Source organism: Equus przewalskii, chromosome 1, assembly GCF_037783145.1.
Source record: "Equus przewalskii isolate Varuska chromosome 1, EquPr2, whole genome shotgun sequence".
NCBI classification, from domain to species: domain Eukaryota; kingdom Metazoa; phylum Chordata; class Mammalia; order Perissodactyla; family Equidae; genus Equus; species Equus przewalskii.
This window is the reverse complement of record NC_091831.1, coordinates 171152753-171180618: the sequence shown is the minus strand read 5'-3', so window position 1 is coordinate 171180618 and position 27866 is coordinate 171152753. Positions and strand designations below refer to the sequence as shown.

General features: G+C 39.4%; 1 protein-coding gene across 2 annotated transcripts in view; it reads right to left on the bottom strand.

The window, feature by feature from the left end:
- LOC103546406 (signal recognition particle subunit SRP54) overlaps positions 1 to 27866 on the bottom strand; it is a 79277-nt gene that overhangs the window by 5126 nt on the left and 46285 nt on the right. Inside the window, exons 1-2 of one of the 2 annotated variants that reach the window (XM_070628805.1) lie at positions 25862 to 26075; positions 14652 to 14825 (exon numbers count right to left, since the gene is read on the bottom strand). The exons of the other annotated variant lie outside the window; for it this stretch is intronic. Of the exons in view, the coding sequence (XP_070484906.1) occupies positions 14652 to 14825; positions 25862 to 26026 (339 nt within the window). The 5' untranslated portion in view covers positions 26027 to 26075. Of the gene's footprint in view, positions 1 to 14651; positions 14826 to 25861; positions 26076 to 27866 lie in introns of those variants that run through there. 2 annotated transcript variants of the gene reach the window in all.

Sequence of the window (27866 nt, the reverse complement as noted above, 5' to 3'; positions counted from 1 at the left end):
ATTCACACCTAAACTTGTTCTATAAATTTAGGCCAGAATGAAGTAGTCAAATACGTGGAGGCATAGAATATGCTATAGAAAGTACTACAAACGAACTACAATCCAATAAAAAAAGTTAAAAGCTTTATAGATGGAATTCCACAAAGACATTTTACATTCACCCATATAACTACGACCACCTTCAGCCATGGAATAACAAAAAAAAGTAGCAGCCACTGAAATGGGGTTGGTAAATCACGGTCTCGATTTATGAGTTGATAATCCAGAGCCTGCCTTTCTCCTGTTTTGCTGCTTTTTTGTCTTCAACGTTCATAAGGACATCAGTGAGAGTGTGCAGTCAACAGAAAGGGATCTTAACAGATCACATGGTACAACACACTTATGGTATAGTGGGGAAATTAAGGTTCAGAAAAATTAAGCAGGATGGGGGCCGGCCTGGTGGCGTAGTGGTTAAGTTCACATGCTCCACTTCAGTGGCCTGGGGTTCCAGGTTCAGATCCCAGGTGCAGACCTAGCACTGCTTGTCAAGCCATGCTGTGATGGCATCCCAAATAAATTAGAGGAAGATTGGCACAGATGTTAGCTCAGCAACAATCTTCCTCAAGGAAAAAGAGGAAGCCTGGCAACAGATGTTAGCTCAGGGACACTCTTCCTCACCGAAAAAAAAAAGAATTAAGCAGGATAAGTATAGGCATATCAAATGAACTCTTAATGGTGGGAAAATAAGTAACCAATAAGCAGCAAGATGAGTTTTTTGTTTCTTTAAGAATTAAAAAGGGATTAGACCATATAATGTAAGACAAGCTCAGCGTATATTTGGTTGGCCAGCACCACTGGCGGAACGCAGTCCACAGTGCCCACCTCCACAGTTAATCTCGCTGTTGTAATTCCATAGAATACTTCTGTGAAGCTTGCCACATAGATTACAGTTTGCCTCTGTGGATGAAATCAGTACGACAAACACGCTTCTTTGTACCAATATTTTTATCAAAAGAAAACACAGGACAGAGCCTGCAATCAAGCAAATACATTAATAAATGTTTTAATATTGGTTCTGGGGAGGGGAGAAAAAGATAAACTTGTCCATAATCTTCTTAGCTGATACATATTAATGATAACAAGGGCATTAAAAAAGCAAATACAAGGCTATCTGTAAGACAGAAAACAAGTCTTTCTTCTCTATTGGTGAAATGGGAGTATCTTCCTTTTCTGTTATCTGAAGCCGATGAGGTTGTCAATTTTATTGTTATTTTCTTTTCTTCCTGGTTGAGAGGGAAAATTTTTTACCTGGGGGTTTTCAAACTCATTTTGAGTGGTCACTGTCTGTCTAAGCAACTTCTTTTTATTCAAATTAATTTTAAAAATAAAGTTGTATATTTTAAATATTAAAAAAAAAAGAATATAAGACTGGGCAGATGGGCTAAAGCAGAGAGGAGGAGACATATAACACAGCCTTACCATGAAAAGTACGTGTGCCAATTTCTGTGATCGTGTCCTGAAAAGACACACAAACAAGCTCACTCCTTAGTCTCTGTTTACACAAGGATGAATGTCCAATGAACAAATACATGCAACTAAGAAAATGCTGTGTATTCTCCCTCATCAGATCTGCTATATATCTTCTATATTCAGAGCAGGAGGCATCTCTTATAAGGGTACTTTAGGGCTCTGTTTAATATGCCCTAACCTCAGTGTTTACCTCATGATTTTTACAGCAAACGGGACAGTGCAGAAATACAGGGAATGGAACCAATTTCTATAACACATGGTAAATGTTAGGGCCAAGAAACTACTTAGGAAAGAACTGAGCATGCTTTTGGAGGAGAACATGTATTTCTCAATGGACCAATTCTCCCAGGGTTGTCTCTAGAGAGAAGAATTGCTAACATCCAGGCTGTGACAACTAAAAAGTCACACCTGCTCCGGGGCCGAGGCACTGGATAAGGATTCCTGAAGAACATCTGTCACTATCACACATAATAATACAGACTGAATTTATAGGGCCCTTTGTTAGACACTGACCTTACCAAATCAAAAGGACAGGTGGCTCAAGAGCCTACATGGAACCCTCCAGTAATAGGAGAATTGAGACAAGATCTTGGGTCCTGAAAACTTCCAGTTTATGGTGCAAACTCAAGTTGATTCATTTTTTTTCTCCAAAAATTTAAGTATCATTTCTTCCTGAATAATTAAGTATCTACCTCTTCCTTAATAGGGAACTATTAAGACCTGCTTTTTTTTTGGAAGATTAGCCCTGAGCTAACATCTGCCACCAATCCGCCTCTTTTTGCTGAGGAAGACTGGCCCTGAACTAACATCCATGCCCATCTTCCTCCACTTTATATGTGGGATGCCTACCACAGCATGGCTTGCCAAGCGGTGCCATGTCTGCACCCGGGATCTGAACTGGTGAACCCCAGGCTGCCGAAGCGGAACATGCAAACTTAACTGCTGCGCCACCGGGCTGGCCCCAAGACCTGCTATCTTTTATTTTCGTTTTCAAACAACTTATTTTTAGATTATAAAAGTAGTGCTTATTTATTGTACAACACTTAAAAAACGGAGAAAATTATAAAGAAAATTTGTCACTCAGTTTTCCACCGCTCACAGATACTTATTAACATCTTAGTGTATTTCCTTAAGTATGTACATCCTTTACAACATTGTTGTACTTTCTCTATCCTGTTGTTTCTGCCATTTACTATATTGAAATATTAAGCATATTTCCCAAATGCTTAAATTCCTAAAGGTAGGATAAAGAGGCCAAAAATATAATCATTTGGAAAGCTCTTCCTTCACACTGCAAAACTTCACACCAAAATTTACCAACAAATATCCAGCAACAATGTATGAAATTGTCCATCTTCTTGTATCCTCACACACTACACTATCCTTTTCCTTTTTTAAAATTTGACATCCGAAAAACTAGTCCAGATAATTTTGAGTTCGGACTATATTACAGAAGGCATCAGTCCTTTTATATAGGTAACAATTATGTGCATAATCAAAATTTTAAAATATATATACTTAGATACAAGCATATACACAATTTTAAAATATATATACTTAGATACACGCATATACACAATTTTAAAATATATATACTTAGATACACGCATATACACATATTTGAGGAACCCTAATTGAAACTAAATCAATGGTTAAAGGAATTATAGGAAACACATTTACTCTTAAAGCACATCTAAGCTATAATCCAAGGGAAATAATTACTATAAGATTGTAAAAAGATCTAAGTCTCCATTTCTTATTTTCTTTCAAGTATCATATGCCTCAAGTATTATTCTTAAAACTTTATTTTAAATATCAGGGTTTTTTTTTTAATTGGGTCTGTTTTACAAATCTAATATGCAAATATAGGACAATATCTTTTCAAAATTCCTTTGTTCAATCAGATTTATGATGCATTAGAAGCAAATAGAAAATGGAAAGTGATCTTCACATTAAGTGAAGCCAGGTCTGTCTACAGTTATTAACACCTGTTAAAATGGCTATTATAAAAAAAAACACAAAAGATAGCAAGTTGGCAAGGATGTAAAGAAATTGGAACACTTGTACACTGTTGGTAGGAATGTAAAAGGAAGCAGCTGTTATAGAAAACAGTATGGAGTTTCCTCAAAAAATTAAAACTAGAAATATCATATGATCCAGCCAACCCACTTCTGGCCATTTATCCAAAAGAATTGAAATCAGTATCTCAAGAAGGTATTTCCACTCCCACGTTCACTGCACCATTATTCACAATAGCAAAGATGTGGAAACAACCTAAATGTCCATTGACAAATGAATGGATAAAGAAAATGCAGCATGTACGTACAATGGAATATCATTCAGCCTCTAAAAAACGGGGAATCCTGCCATATGTAACAACATGGATGAACCTTGAAGACATTATGCTAAGTTAAATAAGCCAGTCACAGAAGGATAAATACTGCATATTCTACTTATATGAAGTATCTAAAATTATCCAACACATAGAAGCAGAGAGTAAAATGGTGGTTGCCAGGGGCTGGGGGGAGGGGGGAAATGGGGAGTTGTTATTCAATGGGTATGAAGTTTCAGCTAGGTAAGATGATTAAGTTCTAGAAGTCTGCTGTACCACAGTGTGCCTATGGTTAATAATACTGTACTGTACACTTAAAAATTTAAGAGGGTAGGGGCTGGCCCCGTGGCCGAGTGGTTAAGTTCGCGCGCTCCGCTGTAGGCGGCCCAGTGTTTCGTTGGTTTGAATCCTGGGCGCGGACATGGCACTGCTCATCAGACCACGCTGAGGCAGCGTCCCACATGCCACAACTAGAAGGACCCACAACGAAGAATATACAACTATGTACCAGGGGGCTTTGGGGAGAAAAAGGAAAAAATAAAAAATCTTTAAAAAATTTAAGAGGGTAGCTCTTAAGTGTTCTTATCACAATTGTTTTTTTAAAAAAAAGATGGATATTGTGAAAGAAGTTTAAGAAGGGAAAAGAGATTTTATAGGTATGTTTCTTGAAATCCAATGTGTAATTAAATTCTGTCTGTTGAAGACAAAAAAAACAAGTTAAATATTCAGGTGGCAGCTTTCTTTTTTTTAATTTTTTTTTTTTGAGGAAGATTAGCCCTGAGCTAACATCTGGTAATCCTCCTCTTTTTGCTGAGGAAGACTGGCCCTGAGCTAACGTCCATGCCCATCTTCCTCCACTTTATATGCAGGACACCTGCCACAGCATGGCTTGCCAAGCAGTGCCATGTCCGCACCCAGGATCCGAACCAGTGAACCCCGGGCTGCCAACGCGGAACATGCACACTTAACCGCTACACCACCGGGCCGGCCCTAGGTGGCAGCTTTCTAATGGCATTTAAGATGTGCTTATTTTGCCTGAAAAAGCCATGCAGGTGGGAGTCTTGGTCGACTGTAAACTTTAAAAATCCTTTTTGAAATGGACATGACAAAGGAAGTTAACTCTGGCCAAAAAAAAAGATTTGGTGGACAAATTCCCTAAGTAGCTGAATTAAACTATAGTGTTTTTAAACTATTAATGTTAAAATTTCCCTCCAAAAAATACTTGTTATTTGGGGGGCTGGGGAACTATTTGCAAGTTTGTTTTATGACCAGAAGTCTATATTAAACTACTGCATTAAACAAAAAATAGGGACAGACTAACATGAACATGTGCATGCAAAAAAATAAGCCAAATGAAGACATCTGCAGTCCAGGCAGCAAAGAAAAATGTCAAAAAAATGAATTGTATCTCATTTAGAAAAGGATTTAAGTAATTGCTATTGTTTTGTCTTGCTTAACTTAGTCAACAGGGATAGTCCTATTTGCTCATTATAAATTCTTCATGAATTGTACTAGATTTTTTTGTGAAAATTTTATTTAGAAGTAAAATGTTAGCTCTCAGCTTCAGGCTGAGTTTATAAGTTTCCTACTAGCGGTATATTACATATGTATAATATATTACATTATGTTATATTATATTAATATATAATAGCTCCTATTTTCCTGAAAATCTCTGAACTCTAGAAGATATGAACTACTACCAAGGAAAATATAACTTTAAAACTTCAGAATGGCTATTTCAGGAACACAGTCATCAAACTAATTTCCTAAACTCTAAAATAAATCTTGAGGGGCTGGCCCCACGGCTGAGTGGTTAAGTTCAAGCGCTCCACTGCAGGCAGCCCAGTGTTTCATCAATTCGAATCCTGGGCGAGGACATGGTACTGCTCATCAAGCCACACTGAGGCGGCGTCCCACATGCCACAACTAGAAGGACCCACAACTAAGAATATACAACTATGTACCGGGGGGCTTTGGGGAGAAAAAGGAAAAAAAATAAATAAAATCTTTAAAATAAACCTTGAGTAAGAACCATTGAGAAAACTTAAAAATTAGTCAGGGTTTTCAAATACCAATGGAGTTCTAAAATGACCTCTTGAGTAAGATTTCTTGTGCTACCTACTATATTTGTTTTGTTAACTAATACTACCTTACATTACATGTACATCGTTCTAAGTCATTTTTCAATGAGTTTTCATACAATCTCATTTAATCTTCAAAAACAACTCAATGTATATGGGGCAAATGTTACCTTTTTTGTATAGTCATGGAACCTGAAACACAATGGGAGTCAAGTCTTTGTCAAAAAGTGATTACAACAGGACTGAGCCAGAACTAACACCAAGCTTCTGACTACTCACATTGCCTACCAGTGACGGAAATAGAGAGAGGTTTCTTATCACCTAGGGACCTGTTAGTTTACACCTAAGAATTCAAATAAATTCTAATGGAACACACTATATACAAGGTAATTAAAGACATTAAGAGTAGCCATGAACTTCTAGCATAAGAGTGTGAGGAATTTTGTGGACTCATTTCCCAGTGAAACTGGTGAAAATTATTAAAAATAAATATTTAAAGCCTCTGGAAATGGTCCTAAGGGCATATGACGCATGAAGAAACACCTATTCAAGAAAATATATGAAAATTTGATAAGAAAAGTCTGTGGTAATTGAACCAAGATCACTCCTTCCCATTGTCTTCCCACAAGAGTGAGGTAAAAACTCAACTCCAGACTGGTACAGCCAAAAACACTGGGCTCCCTCTACTCCCGGCTTCCACTCAGATGGCTTTCTTCCTGGGAGGAAGAGGACATCAATCAGCATTTCTAAGCTACCTATTACTGAGACTAAGTTCCAGGTGAGTGCAGTTGACAGGCGAGGGCTCCCTTCTTCCACCAGCCCCAACTCAGGAATGGAGGCTCTACCTTTGGCACAGTACCACTGAGAATGCTGGGGCACTGATCACCCTTACCCTAGTTCATAAGGCAGTGGTTCCTTGCCAGAGAGGCATTTCAAGAAGACCTAAGGATACTGCTCCCCACTTCCACTGAGTGCTCAGCTCCTCAAGTAGAGTGCCACTCAGAGAGAAATGCACCAGTGTCCCTACCCCCCAACTTCAGAGTTCTGGGTAAGAGATTTCGCCTAGGGGGAAAAGTAGGCCACAAAACAGATAGCCCCTGATCTATTCCCAAATGAAATGATTTAATTTGCAACAGAGGCAAAAAAGCCCAAGCCTAGAGTGCTCTCCAAACCAGTGGAGATTGTGGTAAAGGTAACTGGGAGGACATTTTTAGATTCTATGAAGGTACAGGCTAAACTAAAAGCCAGCTAGTTTCTAGCAAAGAACAGCGGGTGGGGAGGAAAGAGACTTCACTAAAATAATCCAACTGTCACTAAATAAATAAATAAGCAAATAACAATATCAAGACCCTGTGGGGAGTGTGGAAGGCAGTGGGCCGTACCCAGAGTTGCTACAACATATTATCTAAAATGTCCAGTTTTCAAAAAACAGCTACAAGACATGCAAAGAAACAAGAAAGTATGACTTGTACATGGGGGGGAAAAAGCAGGCAATAATAACTACTTGTGAGAGTGACCAGAGTTGGATTTAACAGAAAAAAACTTCAAAGTGGCCTTTATAAGTATGTTCAAAGAACAAAGGAAACCATAATTAAGGAAGTAAGGAAAGTATGAGGACAACATTGCATCAGAGAATATCAATAAAGAGATAGAAATTAAAAAATAAAACCAAATGGAAATCCTGGAGACGAAAAGTACAATAACTAAAATGAAAAATTCAATAGGGTGGTTCAACAGAACAAAAACTGACAGAAATGAAGGGAGAATAGACAATTCAACAATAATAGTGGGAGACTTCAATACCCCATTTTCAATAATGAATAGGACAAATAGGCAGAAGATCAACAAGGAAATAGAAGACTTGAACACCACTATAAACCAACCAGACCTAACAGACATCTATAGAATACTCTACCCAACAACAAAATATACATTCTTTTCAAGTACATATGGAAGATTCTCCAAGACAGACCATCTGCCAAGCCACAAAACAATCCTCAATAAATTTAAAGGGTAGAAATAATATAAAGTATGTTCTCCAACAACAATGAAGTCAGAAATCAATAACTGAAAAAAAAACATGGGAAACTCACAAATGTGTATAAAATAAATAGCAAACTCTTAAATAACCAATAGGTCAAAGAAAAATTAAGAGGGAAAAGAGAAAATACTTTGAGATGAAGGAAAAGGAAGATGTAACATACAAAAACTTATGAGATGCAACTAAAGCAGTGCTTAAAGGGAAATTCATAGCTAATTAAGAAAGAAGGAAGATAACCTAACTTTCCACACTGGAAAAAGACGTGCAAAGTAGACCCAAAGCAATAGAAGGAAGGAAATAATAAAGACTAGAGTGGAGATTAATGAAATGGAGAAAAGAAAACCAACAGAGAAAAATCAATGAAACCAAAAGTTAGTTCTTGAAAAAGATCAACAAAATTGACAAACCTTTAGCCAGAGTGACCAAAAAAAAAAAAAAAAAAAAAGACCCAAATTACTAGAATCAGAAATGAAAAAGAAAATAAAAAGGATTATAAAGGAATACCATGAACAATTACATGCCAGTAAATTATATAACATATGAAATGGACAAATTTCTAGAAAGACACAAAACTACTGAAACTTGGCTCAAGAAAGAAAGAGATCATGAGTAATCAAAATGCTACACACAAAGAAAAGCCCAGGAAGCTTCAGAGCTGAAGTCTACCAAACATTTAAAGAAGAATTATAGCAATTCTTCACAAACTCTCTCAAAAAAACAGGAGGAGGAGGAACAGTTCCCAATTCATTTTATGAGGTCAGTATTACTCTGGTATCTAAACCAGACAGAGACATCACAACAAAACTACAGACCTATATTTCTTATGAATATAGATGCAAAAATCTTCAGCAAAATACTAGCAAACCAAATCCAACAACATATAAAAAGAATTATATACCATTATCAAGTGGGTTTTATCCTAGGAATGCAAGGTTGGCTTAACATTCAAAAATCAAATAATGTCACCATATCAACAGAATAAAGAACAAAACCACATAATCATCTCAACTGATGCAGAAAAAGCATTTGATAAAATCCAATACCCCCATCATGATAAAACAAAAAACAAAAAACTCAACCTAAGAAGAGAAGGTAAGTTCTTCAAACTGATAAAGGGCATCTACAGACTACCCACAGCTACATCATATTTAATGGTAAAAGGCTGAACAGTTTTCCTCTGAGATTTAGAACATGACAAAATGTCCACTCTTACCACTTCTACTTAACATTGTAATGGAGGTTCTAGCTAGGGTAATTAGGCAACAAAATGAAATAAAACGCATCCAGATTGGAAGAGAAGAATAAAACCACCTCTATTTGCACAAGACATGATTTTGCATATAGAAAATCCTAAGAAAGCCACTAAAAAATTCTTAGAATAAAAAAGCTCAGCAAGACTGCAGAATACAAGATCAACATATAAAAGGCAATTGTAATTCTATATACTAGCAATGTACAATCTGAAAATAAAATTAAGAAAACAATTCCATTTACAATAGCATCAAAAACAATAAAACATTTAGAAATAAATTTTAAAAAGAAATGCAAAAGTTACACTCTGAAAACCACAAAACATTAAAGAAAGAAATTAAAGAAGAGCTAAATAAATTAAAAGATTCATGAATCAAAAGACTTATCATTAAGGTGGCAATACTTCCAAATTTATCTACAGATTCAACAAAGCCCCCAGCTGGCTTCTTTGCAGAAACTGACAAGCTGATTCTAAATTTCATGTGAAATTGCAAGGGGCCCAGAATAGCCAAAACAATCTTAAAAAAGACTAAAGTAGAACTTACATTTCTCAATTTCAAAATTTACTACAAAGTAACAATAATCAAGACAGTGTCGTACTGGCATAGGGACAGACATACATACATCAATGGAGTAGAACTAAGCATCTAGAAATAAAACCATGTCCTATGGTCAAATGATTTTTAACAAGGGTGCCAAAATCATCCAATGGGACAAATGGAAAACTACATGCAAAAGAAAAAAGTTGGACCCTTACCTCACACCATATACAAAAATTAACCCAAAATAGATCAAAGATCTAAACATAAGAGCTAAAACTATAAAACTTAAAAGAAAACATAGAGATAAATCTTCATGACCTCAGATTTGGCAAAGGATTTTTAGATATGACATTAAAAGCACAAGCAACAACAACAAGAAATAGATAATTTGGATTTTCATCAAAGTTAAAAACTTCTGTACTTCAGAGGGCATTATCAAGAAAGTGAAAGACAACTCACAGAATGGAAGAAAATACTTGCAAGTCACCTATTTGATAAAGGACTTCTATCCAGAATATACAAAGAACTTTTCCAATTCAATAATAAAAATATAAATAACCCAATTTAAAAATGGGCAAAGGATCTGAATAGACATTTCTCTAAGGATGATATACAAATGGCCAATACACACATGAAAAGACAGTCAATATCATTGGTCATCAGGGAAATGCAAATCAAAACCACAATGAGATACTACTTCATACCCACTAGGATGGCTAGAATAAAAAAAGATAAGTATTGATGAGGATGTGGAGAAATGAGAACCCTCATATAATGCTGTCAGGAATTTAAATGGTGCACCCATTTCAGAAAATAGGTTGGCAGTTCGTCAAAGGATTAAATATAGAGTTAGTCTATGACCTGGTAATTCCACTTGTAGGTACATACCCAAGAGAAATGACAACATACATCCACACAAAAACCTGTAAATAAATGTTCACAGCAGCATTATTCCTAACAGCCAAAAGGTGGAAACCCAAATGCCCACAAACTGACAAATGTGGCATATCAAAGAAGGAATGAAGTTGTGACACACGCTATAACATGCACGAACCTTCAAAACATTATGCTAAGTGAAAGAAACCAATCACAAAAGATCACATATGAGTTCTTCCATATAAAATGTCCATAATAGGGAAATTTATAGAAAGAAAGTAGATTAGCGGTTGTCAGGGGCTGGGGGTTGGAAGATAGGGAGTGATAACTAGAGGGTACTAAGTTTCCTTTCGAGGTGTTGCAAAAATACGAAAATTGACTGTGGTAATGGTTATCCATTTCAGTGAACACACTAAAAACCACCAAACTGTAAACTTTAAATTGGTGAATTGTATGCTAGGTGAACTGTATCTCAATAAAACTTTAAAGAAGGAGTAAATTTTTAGGAAAGTAGGAAGGATGTATTTTTTCTTTGCAAGCCTTTATTATTAGTTTCTGTGTAATTAGAGGGCAACTTTTGAGACAATAACTTTTAAAAACATGCTTATATACACAAATTTATACAGACACATAAGAACTAACCCCTTCAAAGTAATTTAAAAGACAAAGATTTATTTCAACAATTCTTCCACTGCATGAAACACCTCTGCAATATTCTGCACGCTTTTAGAATTGCCTTTAGACTATATTGCACAATTCTTTGAATATTTTCTCTAGTAGAGAATCTGGATCTGATTTTTTTAATAACCTATAGTTAGAATCAAATCTGATGAAAAACTAGTAATCTAACATTTTAAAACTCAAATATAAATTAATAATTCTCTATCCCGCTACTTTATTTTCCTCATAGCACTTTTCATAGTCTGATAATTATAGTATTTGTTTACTGCCTGTCTGACCACTAGCATATATGAGCAGAAATTTATATTGCCCATTGCTGTACCACCAGCACCTAAAATAGTACCTGTTAGGGGCTGGCCCTGTGGCCGAGTGGTTAAGTTCGCGCACTCCGCTGTAGGCGGCGCAGTGTTTCGTTGGTTCGAATCCTGGGCGCGGACATGGCACTGCTCATCAGACCACGCTGAGGCAGCGTCCCACATGCCACAACTAGAAGAACCCACAACGAAGAATACACAACTATGTACCGGGGGGGCTTTGGGGAGAAAAAGGAAAAAATAAAATCTTTAAAAAAAACAAAAAAAATAGTACCTGTTAGAAAGTGAAAATATTTGATCAAGTGAACTGTCAAAACGACTACTTATAAGGGCAACACTCGTTTTTAAAAAACATATAGGGGCCAACCCCATGGCATAGTGGTTAAGTTCACATGCTCTGCTTTGTCAGCCTGGGTTTGCAGGTTCGGATCCCAGGCATGGATGTACACATCACTCATCAAGCCATGCTACGGTGGCATCCAACATACAAAACAGAAGAAGACTGGCGCAGATGTTAGCTCAGGGACAATCTTCCTCAACCAAAAAGAGGAAGACTGGCAACAGATGTTAACTCAGGGACAATCTTCTCCACTAATAAATAAATAAATAATAAAATAAATAATAAATAAACTATACAGTTTTTTTTTTTTGAGGAAGATCAGCCCTGAGCTAACACCTGCCAATCCTCCTCTTTTTGCTGAGGAAGACTAGCCCTGAGCTAACATCCGTGCCCATCTTCCTCTACTTTTTTATATATATATGTCGGACACCTGCCACAGCATGGCTTGATGAGTGGTGCCATGTCCACTCCGAGATCCGAACCAGCAGACCCCAGGCTGCCAAAGTGGAACATGTGCACTTAAGTGCTGCGCCACGGGGCCGGCCCCAGATAGTCTTATAATTTTTTTTTATTTGAGCTCATAATAGTTTACGTCATCGAGAAATTTCAGCTGTATATTATTTCTTGTCTGTCACCACATAGGTGCTCCCCTTCACACCCTGTGCCCACCCCGCACCGTCCTTCCCCTGGTAACCACTAAACTGTTTTCTTTGTCCATGTGCTTGTTTATATTCCCACATATGAGTGAAATCATCTGGTGTTTGTCTTTCTCAGTCTGGCTTATTTCGCTAAGCATAATTCCCTCTAGGTCTTTCCATGTGTTGCAAAAGGGATGAATTTGCCTTTTTTTTCCTGTCTGAGTACTATTTCATCGTATATATTATTCTACATCTTCTATATCCAATCATCAGTCGATGGGCACTAGGATAGTTCCCATGTCTTGGCTATTGTGAATAGTGCTGCAATGAACATAGGGGTGCATATGTTACTTTGGATTGTTGATTTCAAGTTGTTTGGGTAGATACCCAGTAGTGGGAAAGCTGGGTCATATGGTAGGTCTATTTTTAGTTTTCTGAGGAATCTCCATACTGCTTTCCATAGTGGCTGCACCAGTCTGCATTCCCACCAGCAGTGTATGAGGATTCCCCTTCTCTCCACACCCTCTCCAACATTTGTTATTTTTATTCTTAGTGATTATAGCTATTTTAACAGGCATAAGGTGGTATCTTAGTGTAGTTTTGATTTGCATTTCCCTGATGATTAGTGATGATGAACATCTTTTCACGTGTTTATTGGCCATCTATATATCTTCTTTGGAAAAATGTCTGTTCATATCCCCTGCCCATTTTTTTTTTTTTAAAGATTTTATTTTTCCTTTTTCTCCCCAAAGCCCCCCAGTACATAGTTGTATATTCTTCGTTGTGGGTCCTTCTAGTTGTGGCATGTGGGACGCTGCCTCAGTGTGGCTTGATGAGCAGTGCCATGTCCGCGCCCAGGATTCGAACCAACGAAACACTGGGCCGCGTGCAGCGGAGCGCGCGAACTTAACCACTCGGCCACGGGGCGAGCCCCCCCATTTTTTTTTTTTTAAAGATTTTATTTTTTCCTTTTTCTCCCCAAAGCCCCCCGGTATGTAGTTGTATATTCTTCGTTGTGGGTCCTTCTAGTTGTGGTATGTGGGATGCCGCCTCAGTGTGGTGTGATGAGCAGTGCCATGTCCACGCCCAGGATTAGAACCAACGCAACACTGGGCCACCTGCAGCGGAGCACGCGAACTTAACCACTTGGCCACGAGGCCAGCCCCCCCCCACCCATTTTTTGATTGGGCTGTTTGTTTCTTTTTGTTGTTCAGTTGTATGAGTTCCTTATATATTACAGAGATTAACCCTTTATAGGATATATGACTTGCAAAACTTTTCCCCCAATTGGTGGGTTGTCTTTTGGTTATGATCCTAGTTTCTTTTGCCTTGCAGAAGCTCTTTAGCCTAATGAATTCCCACTTGTTTATTTTTTCTTTTGTTTCCATTGTCTGAGAAGACATGGTATTCGAAAAGATCCTTTTAAGTTTTATGTCAGAGTGTACCGTTATATTGTCTTCCAGGAGCTTTATGGTTTCAGGACTTATCTTCAAGTCTTTGATCCACTTTGAGTTTATTTTTGTGTGTGGTGTGAGATAATGGTCTACCTTCATTCTTGTGCATGCGGCTGTCCAGTTTTTTATAGCCACGTCTTTTATGATTTAGAAATCCTTAAATTTAGCTGGTGAATCACATAAAGTTAAGAACCATACATTCCTATCTTCTAATCAAAACCTGAGACAATATAAAAAGAAGTGACAACACCTAAGTTTTAGCTGGAAACTATCATGGTAGCACAACCCTTAATTAAAAGAGACTGAAATCCAATCACTCCACTTAGTAAGATAAATCTTAAAGAAACATATCCACACTGACAAAGAACTCTGACACTCAAAAACAAACTATTTCAAGCTACTGGAACACAGGAAATATTTTCAGCAATATTGCGTAAAAATATTATTTTCTACCAAAATCATAATGCATAATTTTATAATCAGAATATAGTTGACTTAAACCTCAAAAAGCCTCTTCCATTCAATATTTAAGGAGAAACAACCCAACCAAAACAAAACCGGTTGAAAAAAGGATCACCAGTATCAAACCTACCGGATCAACAGTAGGCAGAACATCTTTCTTCTCCAGGCCATCGACTTCATCTTCATCTGTGCTGTATTCTTCCATGGTTTCACCACTAACAAAGTGGATGACTCTCCTTGGGACTTTCTTCTTTTTTCCTATGACTCCCAGTTCTACATTTTCAAAGCCTCTTTCATTACTCACCTAATGTCAATAATAAATTAAGAAAATGAGAGTTTCAAGTGAGATTAATCTTTCACATGACAAAAAAAAATTTTTGGTTGCTTTATTTTAGGAAATAAAGAAACATAAGCCAATTCTTAAACAGTTTTTTAAAAAATAAAACAGATCATACACACACAAGAGTATCAACAGCATATAGGAAGAGTTTAATGAATAATAAAGCAAACATCTGCATACTTACTACCGAGGTTAAAAAATAGAACTTAACCAATTAAACTTTTTGTTTATGTCAACAGCTAAGAAATCAAGCACTACACTGCAGGTCACAGCAATTTCAAAGCTGTATAATATGTGAAGACATGTTGGACATCAATTATTTTACAGAATAATGCTAATTATGGAAGGATTAATGTATAATATCAAAGGAAAATCATATAGATGCACAAATACATATGCTAGACGTGTAAAACAAAATAATAGTTTATATTAGGGGATTCTCCTAAGTCTTTGGATTTGAGCTTAGCCATGTGTGAGCAAAACCAAAACAGTTCACCTTAACTCTGAACCTCTCCTTTTCTCAAAACAGGAGTTCCAAATATAAAAGTCTCTTAGTGTCAAGCAGGTACCAAAAATGAGCAAAGCTATAGGTGGAAGGGGGTACCCTTTGGAGAAAGCATGCCCCAACTAAAGACATTTAAAAAGAAAAAAATTGTAGGTGCTGGCCCGGTGGCGCAGCAGTTAAGGGTGCATGTTCTGCTTCTCGGTGGCCCGGGGTTCGCTGGTTCGGATTCTGGGTGTGGACATGGCACCGCTTGGCAAAAGCCATGCTGTGGTAGGCATCCCATGTATAAAGTAGGGGAAGATGGGCACGGATGTTACCTCAGGGCCAGTCTTCCTCAGCAAAAAGAGGAGGATTGGCAGTAGTTAGCTCAGAGCTAATCTTCCTCAAAAGAAAAAAAAGAAAGAAAGAAAAAAATTGTAAAGCACTGTGCAGGGCAAATAAAACTCATTTGTAAACCAGATCTGGAAAGCAGGCCATCAGTGTTTTTTCTTTGAACTTCCAGATTTCTTAGCCAGTAATATATAGGTGATAACAGAATTTTCCTGATAGTAAAAAGATTTTACAAATTTTACAACTATCCTAATCTATGGAATTCTAACTACATCCAAATTTCACTCCTAGGGAAATCCTAATTTTACCTCATACATAGGTACAGCCATGTTCCAAACTCGCAGTAAATGCACATCGTGGGAGAGGATGAAGAGCTAGCTTTTCCCTCTCCTCTTGCCTCAAGTTTCAACTCTTGAGAAAGCCTTTACTGCATCTTTGTACTAGAAGATTTCCAAAAGGCACGGTGCAAGTAACTCTGAAGAAAAATCTGGCAACAGTGGTTTCCCCTGGGGATATGAACGAAGACAGGGGAGGAGGTACAGGAAAGGGAGTGGTCAAGGGGGCTCTATTCTTTTTGTATTTCATTGTTTTGTTTCGTTTTGTTTTTGTGATGAGAATATGTTCATGTATTACTGGTACAATTTTAAAACTAAACCAAAGCAAAATGATACAGGACTATAGGACTGCCATGATTAGAGGCCATGTCAGTGGGATTCTCTAGTGTAGTCCAGAGTTTAAAAATTTTGTCCTCTGTCAATATTCTCACACTTGTTGATATGACCAAACGTAATTCAAACCCATGACTACTATTCAACCACTAGAAAAGGTCTTTGAACTGCATTTGCAGGGATGGGATTGTACTGACAAAAATAGTGGACTAGAATTGCCCAGTTATGCAAGTATAAGTAACTTTATTTTTATGCATTGTTTCCTCTTAATCCTCTAAGGGCCTTCTTAGAAAAGATATAAGGTTCTTCTCTGTCCTTCATTTCCCAAAGGTAAGTTTAGTCATTTGCCAAGATTTGAATGCAGGCATATCCAACCCAAAGAACAATGCATTTTTTCCATGACACACATGGATATCACTGACAGCAACTATAACTGACTTGCTGATTAAACTACATGTGAACTTAAGCTATACATGAACTGAGATCATGAAAACCTGACAACACGGACTATCTATGGATTAACCTGAAAAAACAAAAACCATACTTCTCCCTAGCCTGTCCTGAGGCTCCAAACAAATCCCAGCCCTTAATAAAGGAAGACCAGCCATTCATTGTGTCCATAAACAAAATGGACAAAAAATGGTCCCCCTAAGCCACCTTTCTTTCACCCCCAGTCCCTAGGCACGGTGATCCATTCCAGCCGCATCTCATTTTTCCCCTTGATGTAAGATTGGGTTTATGGTTGTCCTGACATCAATGTCTCCTTCTGGACCATGCCTTTTTGGACTCCTTTATAGACAAGGGAAAGTCAGAGGAGCTGGATTAGATCTCCAGTCATCCTACTAACTGGATGGATCTGATGCCAAAGCAACAGTCCCAGTCAGTGCATAGAACTAAGACCTTTCACAGTTCATAACCACACCTCATTCTACCCCCACCCACTCCCATCAGAGCAGAAGCAGCTTCTCATTGCTCCCTCTAGCAATCTCTGATTGGCCTAATTTTTATTTTCTAAGACACAGGCAAAGGAGAAGGGGTGTCTCTCATTGGCTCAACTACTTTATCTTCCTTAGGCAACTTTAATAAATCAAAATATTCTGGCTGGGTCATAATAACTAGTATAAACTTAGCTACTCTCCCATTAACTCTGACTCCTGGCTGTATTCTTTCCAAAAGGTTAAAAAAAAATCTACAAAGGGGAAGGCTGAAACATGATTCACGTTTTTCATTCCAATACCAAAGATAGTTAAGTATAAATGGAACTTTGAGTAATAGTCTCTATACATAATATGTAATTAAAAATGGCATTTTATTTGCTCTGTCATCACACTTTATATGAAGATTTTTATTAAAGAGAATTTTATTTAAGGGCTTTCTTTAAAAAGCTTGATATTAACATTTAATACAGTAAAACCCAAGTTTTAGGTTTATCATCTTAAGCAGGAGTGAGCGAACTTTTTCTGGAAAGGCCAGATACTAAATATTTTAGGCTTTGTGGGCCATACAGCCTCTGCCACAACTACTGAACCCTGCGAAAGCAGCGATGGACAATACATAATGAATTTACCATGTTCCAATAAAACTTTATATAAACCAGTGGCTGGAGGGACCTGGCCCATAGGCTATAGTTTGTCAATGCTTCATCTTAAGGAACCAGACTGGCAAGTAAAAAAATCTGTGAAAGACAATCTATGATGTGTTCCAACCTCTACTTGCAGGGAGAGAAGAGGGAGTCAGTTAAGGGAAGTATTGATGGGTAAAACCAACCATAAAATAATTTTGTATAAGATTTCCAACAATTATAAATGAAAATTATTCTCTGAATTTTGCAAACATTTCATTTTTCGCTAGACAAAAGTAAACCTTCAAGTAAGAAAATTTTCACTGTCAATTATACAAATTTCATTTTAACAAACTCCAAAGGTCTGAAAAGACAGTTTCCCAACACCAAGAAATTATGAGATGCAATGTTAATAATTAACATTTTATTACAACACATTTTATGGTTAACCAGACTGTATGTAAATCTGCGCCTCTTGTTCCTCACAGCTTGTTTTAACAGCAATTTTCTTTTTATATACTCCTATAGCACCCAGAACTTCTTTAAAACAGGTACTACACTTGGAATTTATTCTGCATCACCTTCCCAACATAGGCGGTTAGCAACATGCGAGTAGGCAGAGTGTGTATCCTTCACTGCTATACCTTTAGCCTACAGCTCCTGGCAGATCATAAGTGCTTGGTAGCAGAGGTGCTAAATAAATAAGTTAATGAGTAGTACTGAAATTTTAACTCCTTTAACAATACTGAGGCTGAGATTCTGGTTAAAAGTCTACTCAAAGAAGCTTCTGGGCAGCCTGGTTTGAGGCCTAATTCTTAACCCAGACCTAAGCTCCTATCTCTTACTCTCTCCCTACATGGCACTTGGGATTTCTCGGTTGTGACAAACAGATAAGGCAGTACAGGACAGCAGCCTCTCCGTCCACCCACGCCTCCACTTCACTGGCCTCTTCCCTCTTACTGTGGTCAAACCCCCATACATAGATCTTGGGTTCCAAGAGATGTTTCTGCTTTAGAAATGTGAATGAAGGAGCAAAAAGGAAAAGTCAGAAAACAGTTTGTACAGTAAGAACCCATTTGTGTTTAACCAGAAAGAAGCGATTATATATGCTTAGGAAATTCCATAAAGAATACATCCAAAACTTAACAGTTACCTTTGGGAAACATGAGGAACAGGGGATGAGGTATGCCTACAACTTTCACTTTTTGCTCTACAGGCTTCTTTACTGTTTAAATATTTATTTTCTTATTTTTTAACCAAGAACATGAAAATAACATAATATCACTCACTAAGCCAAAAAAGAGCCTCTCTTCAAACATTTATCTGGTAAATCAGTATAGGTATGTTTACTTTGCTATCAGAGAGATTCAAAGCTGAAATAGTGATGAGATCAATTACAGTAAGAGAAGGAGAAAGGAAATGGAAAGCACATGAAGTACCATGGACTGAAAGGTTCAGTTCAAGCGTGCCTGTCAGCAACAGGTCTCACTCAACTGAAAATGAAAAGGGGCTTCCTAATCAACTAGTGTTGCCCTGAATTCCTGCAGGTTTCCTTCCTCCTCCTTAAGTAAGAGAAAAAACAAGAAATTCCATATAAAAACTGGTAGGTGGAAAAGTTTTTGTTAATGCAAATTACATCTAGGAGCTATACTCACATTGAGGCAACATTCTCTGTAGGTTAGGGGAAATGTCTTACTAACTAACATTTTGGGTAGGTAATCTCAAAAATATGGAAAAACTTCATTTTCACTGAGGGTTTTACGATTTCTACACAGGAGAAACTTGAGATTTTTAATGGCCAAAACTGTATACTCCTGAGTTGGTTTCACTTAAAACAATATCTTCATTAGTTTTACTTGACCAAAAATCCTAAACTGCTACTTTAGATTACCAAATCCAAAACAAAACAAACCTCCAAGCCTTACCTAACTCGCTGAACTTACACTGTCCCACAGAGTAACCACCAGCCACATGTGGCTAATGCTCACTTGAAATGTGGCTAGTTCAAACTGAGATGTGCAGTAGGTGTAAAATAGGTACAGGATTTCAAAGACTAGTACCAAAAAGAGAATGTAAAACACCTCATTGATAACTTTCATATTAATTACATGTTGAAATGTTTTTGAAAAAGTGGGTTACTAAAATATACTATTAAAATTAATTTCACTTTGAATTAATTATATGTTAATTTTTTGATAAATTAGGTTAAATGAAACAATATTAAAATTAATTTCACTAGGTTCTTTTTACTTTTTTAATCTGGCTACTAGAAAATGCACAATTTACAATTCAGCTCGAATTACACTTCTAACGGACAGTACAGCTCTGAGCCTTAGTAACCTCATTGGGGTGAACGATGACATTGGTGGAACCACATTAAAACAGAGCCAAAGCAGTCATTTCAGAGGAACTGCCTCACACCTTTTGTTTTATCTTCCAAACTGGACCAAACCACCAACATTCCAAGAAGTCAGTAACGACAAAAATATCCTATTTGCAAGGACTGATTAAACTGGACTTTGCTGATGATTAAATGGCTAACGAATCAATGAAGTACAAGTCTAGCCTCCTGCCTGATGACCAAATCTCAAGACAATCTATGAAGCACAAACCCAGCCTTACCTCATCTAGCACCACTGAACTCTTCCTTGATACAATGTGCCTCATCTTTTCCCCTGTTCCCCATAAAAACTCTGAGCCCCTGTCCTGTACCTAGAGCACATTTGAGTTTCTACTGGAATATGTGTCTCCCAAATTGCAATTCTTGAGATCCCAAATAAACTTTTACTCCTCCCGCAGTTTATGCCTCTTATCTGTTGACATTGCATAGTAGTGTCAGAAGTGGGATCCAGAGGGACTGACCTCCGATTCCAGTGCCGCTTTGTGGACTCCAGCAAGGCACCTGCAAAAAGTCCTCTGTGCTCTATCGTCTCCTCCTGGCGGCTCTGGCTCCCGGTGGTAAGTCCTCCTGGGCCTGAATTTCCTGCCCTTGTTAGGGGTTCAGACTCCTTATTTGGGTGTCCTTTGATACCGGTTCTGGCTACCATCCTGTCGTTGTTGGCTTTGTTAAGGACTTGTTTGCTTGGTTCCTTGTTGGGCCTTTGTCTCTCTGGTAAGTACTTACAAATGGGAAGACATTTTCTAAGGAAACTGCCCAAGAGCAGCCCCCCTTCTGGGATTCCTGCTGGTTAGATGTTTAAAGAATACAGGCCTTCTAAATGTAGATTTTTGTCCTGCTGGATTCACATTATTCGGATGATTTGGAGGGTTCACTGGCCTAAATGGGGCTCCTTTGAAATTCCTAAATTGGTTTATTTGTGTGCTCAATTGGAAAAAAGGTTATCAAGTCAAACAAATTGAATGGGAAGCTTATTTCAATTGGTATCTTGAGGTATCTAAACGAAACACTGAAAAAGTTGCTTCCCTGCAAGCTATTAATTCTCAACTCACTGAGGCCAATTCAGACCTCTCTCAAAGCTTGCAAAGCTAGAAAAGTGAGCTGACACTTCTTTCTCTGTCACTGCCTCCACTCCTTCTCCACCCACATTCAATTCCTAAGACTGAAGGAAAGTTTTAAGCTGCAATTACCGGAAACTCCCAGGAAAACAACAACAAAAACAACTTGCATTTTTCTCTCTGTCGTTTGAAGTTGTAAATTTTGCCATGTCTTTAGAAAGTAAACACCCCAGGAGACAACTGTCTCCAAGCTGCTGCCAACTGGAAAGGCTTCTCTGAGCCAGCTACAGCCGCTGCCATCTGAGGGTTTACCCCCTACCTGGGGAGTGCTCAAATTGTGTGTTTTGTTGTTTGTCCAAACAGCCACAGCCAGCGGGTCAGAAGTACAGGTAACAATCTGGGGCTTGCAAATGGCATCTCTTTGTCCAGGCACGCTTTAACATGGGAATTTCATCTTCTAACAGTTCCCATGAAGTTTCTCCCTCAGGAACTCCAGCTGGGTTTATATTTAAGAACTATGGTCCTTCCTCTAATAAATTTTTGTCCCAGTGGACCAATAATACTAAAGATGATTTAAAAATACAGTGGCCACTTTGGGGCTCTTTTGAGCTTCTAAAACTTGTCTTTTTGTGCACTAGATTTGAGAACCAAGGACCAGACAAATTGAATGCAATCTTTAATTTCTAAAGAATCTAGCATGCCACCTTCTGGCACACCTGTTTAAAAACTATGGTTCCAGAAGCTGTAAATATTTGCAAGGAACAGCAAAATCTTACTAAACTTGTCACGTCCTGAGAGCTTGGCTTAGTAACTGTCAGGTTGAAGGCCAAAATACGGCTGAACAGAAATGTGGGTTGAACTCCCGTTTTTGGCTAGGATCCTGCCAAAGTGCTGCGAGCCTCAGCCTTGGAGGAATTATACACACCAGGAGAAGGAACGTCCCAATCAGATAAGATCAGTTAAGCAGTGCACTTAAAAGCAAAGGATCAAAATTCCAAAATAGCCTTGCCGAAAGCGTCACTCCTTAAAGCTAATGAAAAATTAAGAAGTAAGAGGTACCTAAAAGAAAAAACTATACAAAAGTCTGTTAAGTTAAGGCCTTTACAGACACCCCCATATCTACTTTCAAAGGAAGGCCTGAATGGGCTCCTCCCAGAGTTAACGAGACTGAGAGATTTTCTGGTAAACTGCTACATTATTCCTTTAAACAGACAAGAAGAAACTAAAATTAAAAATTAATATTAATGGAGTTATTTAATACTGCCAGAAGTATCTGCTATTTATCCCAGCTGAAACCTGACAAGATACTTGAAAGGAGTCAGTAACTTACGATCAGAAATTTGGCCAAATTAGAAGCTGATATTCGTAGCCTTCATCCCTAAGTTAGAATAAAACTGTGTACTCAGAAGGAAAGAAGCAAATTAGGGATAATGTAGTGGGACAGGTAAATCAACCTATGATGTCATTTAAGTTACAACTTAATTTTTGAGGAATTGAAAGCAACAGTCCTTATCTTACAAATCTTTGCAAAACCAGAAATGCAGGTTTAGTGGCAGTTCAGATTTCACCCATGCCTTTCCACCAAGACCCCAAACCTCCCCTATTAATCTCAAAAGGGCTGTAACCTCTCTGGGAAGTGTTATCTACACCATCACCAATTTCTAAGACTGAAGGGAAAAAAAAGGGGGAAAAGAGGCAAATGACCACAGAAGCACCTTTGCACTAAGTCCAGCATCTTTTTTTTTTTTTTTAAAGATTTTATTTTTTCCTTTTTCTCCCCAAAGCCCCCGGTACATAGTTGTGTATTCTTCATTGTGGGTTCTTCTAGTTGTGGCATGTGGGATGCTGCCTCAGTGTGGTCTGATGAGCAGTGCCATGTCCGCTCCCAGGATTCGAACTAACGAAACACTGGGCCGCTTGCAGCGGAGCGCGCGAACTTAACCACTCGGCCACGGGGCCAGCCCCTAAGTCCAGCATCTTAAGTGTCTTCCCCACAAATATCAGTAGAAAAAGCTTTAGCCATCTACAGATAACCTTAACTTATTCCATCTGCCAGAAACAAAAATATTGCTTTTGGTCTCACCAACTGTTTGCAGTACCCTCTTCAGGAAACATGAACTGACTCCACATGGGACGGTCACTGGCAGGTCAGTGTCTGTTGGTATACAACCTTCTGCTGAACCCTTGTTGTCTTATGCTAATATGACCAGCTGCTCTAAGTCTCTAATGTCTTATCCTCAAGTCTATCAGCAACAGGTTAAAGAAGCTTTCCCAGATTCCAATTTAAAGGCTCCTGTTGGTCACAATCTAGAGCCTGGTGCCTGGGTATTCTGGAAGCATCATCAGAGAAACACAGCACTCAAGCCCCATCAGAAGGGACCTTACCAAGTGCTCCTAACCACTGACACTGTTGCAGAACTAGAAGGCACTGAATTTTGGAGATACATCTCACAGTTAAAGAAGGCTCCATCTGACATGCTGTCCTGTACAAACGCTGGAGACCTCCAAATCCAACTGCCTAGGAAGAGAAGCAGCTGACATCTGAGGCAGACAGCTTTCCCAAAATGGCCGAACCAGGCCCATACACCTGCTACTTGCTGTTGCTTCTTGCCTTATCTTCTCCCTCTTTCTTAGAAAGACAATACTCTTATCCGTATCTCCCAATCTGTTACAATAGGGGGAAATCTTTCTATTAGGTTTGTCATCAGAAACCCCCTTCTGTACATGAATCTAGAGAATCCTTCAGTACATTTAGCTACCAATCTCTCCACTATTCCCCCCCTAATTCATGGTGCTAAGTGTCTAGAACTTCTCACCTCACCAATCAAACCTCCAGAGACGTAAGTGTAACATTTGTATTTGTTGTAAATACCTCATTTTACTTGGGTAAACACCTCTGGGAAGATAGAGACAGAACGAGACAGAATCGGGGCACAAGCCAAATGGTTAAATACAGTGGCCACTGACATCCTGTCATTCTTGGATCACTTTAGCTGGCTGCCCTCAGGCACTGACTCCTGGTTCAGGTCTATTCTCCAATTTGGACTTACCATTTTGCTTGTTATTATAGGAATTCTAGTTGTTGTAAAACTTTTTCTCCTCTGCATAGCTCAATGTTATAAAAACTCCACTTGGATAATGGTTGTTCGGCACTTGGAAATGATTAGTAAGGCTTCACATGAAACTTCACATGAGAAACTTCAAGGAACTACAGATGACTACCCTTAAAAGAATTTGATGGTAGAGCCTTCCTTTGCTCTGGCGCTCTTGTCGCTCCTGTCGCTCCAATGTGGCCTAACGGTTCCTAAGGAAACCGTTTTCCCTCCTACGTGGGACACGCATACTGGGAATAAGCCTTCCTGGTGACAAGGGACCAACGATGTTTTGATGGCTGATCAGCAATCCTTTCCAATAGTCAATCAGCAATGCTTTCCAATGTTTGATCAGCAATGCTTTCAAGAGAGATCTTGACCAAAAGACGAAAATGTGAAAGATGACATGAGGAAAGCCATATTAAAAGAGAGCCAGAGCAGCCATTTCAGAGCAACTGCCTGTCATATTTATTTTCTTTATTTCCAAACTGGACCAATCCACCAACACTCCAAGAAGTCAGTAAGGACAAAAATATCCTGTTTGTGAGGACTGATAAAATTGGACTTTGCTGATGACCCAACTGCTAACCAATGAAGTACAAGTCTAGCCTCCTGCCTGATGACCAAATCTCAAGACAATCTATGAAGCACAAACCCAGCCTTACCTCATCTAGCACCACTGAACTCTTCCTTGATACAACGTGCCTCATCTTTCCCCCTTTTCCCCAGAAAAACCCTGAGCTCCTCTCCTGTAACTGGAGCACACTGAGTTTCTACTGGAATCTGTCTCCCGAATTGCAATTCTTGAGACCCCAAATAAACTTTTTGCTTCTCTTGCAGTCTATGCCTCTTATTTGTTGACACTGGAAAGACAGGATAACGCCCACCTTATGCATAAGTTATAAGGATTAAGTGAAAAATAGCCTGTAAACCCTTCGCACATAGTTGCTGGGAGCTGACCAAAGGGCAGATGTCAAGTCGGGCACTTGCACAACGAGAGGCCGAGAAGAGACTGAGGCCGGCGTCACCTGGCTTCCAGCTACTCTAACGACAGCCTCTCGGGGACACGCCTTCCTTGTCTCCTTTGCAGACTCGAAGCTGGCAGATCGCCCCGGAAAGCCGCGGCCGCCTCCGAGTCTGCGGCGCTGCCAGCGGAGGGCTTGGGAGAGGCCGCCGGCAGCAGAGGCGTCCGCCCCTTGTCCCCAAGCCGGGGTCTCTGAGCAGAGGCGGGGATACCGTGAGGAGGAGCCCCGAAACGCCCCTCCGGCGGGCGGCCTGCTCGGAGGAAGGCCGGGCAGGCCAAAAGGCCGCCGGCCGACAAGGCAGCGAGGAGGCTGGGCTCCCCCGGCCTCAGCCTCAGCGCCACCGCCTCCGGGGCGGCCCCCTACCTGCAGCGCCGACTCCCTGAACGCCGCGGCCGCCGCAGCCCCCGAGTTCGGGGCCGCTTCTCCGCCCTCCGCACGGCTCCCTGGCTCCTGGTCCATCGTGGTCGCCGCCACAGGGCTGCTGGCGCTGGCGAGATAGAACGCAACGGCCGATAAGCTCACTTCCATCCTCCGCCTCCCCGCCCCGTCGCCGACCGAGCCCACTGTCGGGAAGTGGGACTCACCAGCAGGGTCAGCCTCACGCCGCGCCCGGCCACGCCACAGCGGGGGACTGGGGCCTGGGGGCGGGGCCGGCGGCGTGGGGGCGGGGCCGGCTCGGCTGCCCACCGCCTGGGAGGCGCAACCACCGGCTCTCGCGGGCGGGGCCGAGCTCGCGGAGCCGCAGCCTGGCACCACCAGTGACGTCACGCCTCGTACCTGCGCCTCGAAGCTGGCTTCCGCGCCCCGCGCAGCCGTTCGCCCGCGGCGTCCTGGGCGCTCCCCCTCCCAGCCCGTGGCTTCCGCGCTTGTGAAAGGAGAACAGCTGCCTACTGTGCGCGAGGGCTTGCGATGAGATGTGGTTGCTGAAGACATGGTTTAAAATGCACGGCTCATGCTACTTATTCCATTTCTAACATTCAGTCTAGGCAAAATACCCTTGAAATAAGAGCCTCAGAGGGGAGTTTTGCTTACACTTGTTTGAAATACTTTATAACTGTAGGAAAAGTTGAGGCCTCAAGGAGAGCTGAGGGCAGCGAAAAGCTTCCATTTTGACAAATGTGAGGAACAATTTATTATCTCTGGGCGGGGAGGGTGTGTAGAGGGGGCATCCCTGATTATTCCCGTTTTTCCCAGTGTTCAATCAAATTAAAAAGTCATGATTGCAATGATCACTGCATTACTTTAACAAACTAGTTGGAGCATGGCCAGATAAATGGTTTTTTATTGTAGTTTTAGTATGATACTTTTCACGAATTGTAGAGGTCAGAAAATACATTTTGGTCACAGTGGGGGGCTTCATTTAATACTTTAAATTCCGTCTTCATGCAAGTCAAAATTCAGAAATGCTCCCCAAAGTTATGGCCTGTGGTATCTGTTGTTCAGCATGGCACCAGCAGGTCCAACACCCCTACAACATTAAATATTCCTTTCTCTCCTGTGCAAAAATCCTTTTTCCCTACTCTGCTTAAGATTTCTGTACACTTTCGATCCTGCATATAACTATGATAACCTAAAAACCACACGAAAGCCTGAAGAACAAAAGGTGATCATTTGAAAACCATCTACATTTTAAAAATTAAACATTCAAAATCTATTTTCTGGTAATAAAACCACAGGAGCTTGCTGCTGAGGTAAATGAGTTTTAGTAACATGATCTGATGCTGTCTAGTGGCATTAGCAAGGGGTTGAGACAGTCAAAAACAGCAAAAACAAACTCTGCGATAAATTGAAAAAAAAATAAAGAGCCAATTGTTAAACACTTCATGAATTGGCTTTCATAAACAGGGCAGTTCTACGTTACATGTATTCAAAATCCCTTTCCTCTTACTGGCAAGGATAACAATCTTTATTACTAAAAATTTGTGGAATGTTTATAAATACCTGATTTTATTTTGAATTGGCAATTAAACGTCAAATAATTTTCACTGCTGCATCAGAACTTATTTTCATGGTTAACAAGTATATTTCTTAGTTTACTGAAAATTCAAAATGCGAGTCACATTCCAACATGAACTGGAAGTTTTTCCTCAGAAGAGTTATTTGTCACACAAATATGCAATTGAGGAGCAGTCTATGACAAACCAACAACGCATAGCAACGGAAAACCATGGAAACTCCAATGGTTTCATTTTGGCGATTTACATTTTTATCATCATTTCCATACTGTCATAGCTCAACTAAAAGTGGGCAACAAAGCAACATGCCAAATCGTTCCCTCTTTCACTTTGTAGTATAAATTGTATTCTATGACAAAAAATAAATTCAGATATAATTTATCTACTTGAAAACATAATTGCAGTCTAAATTC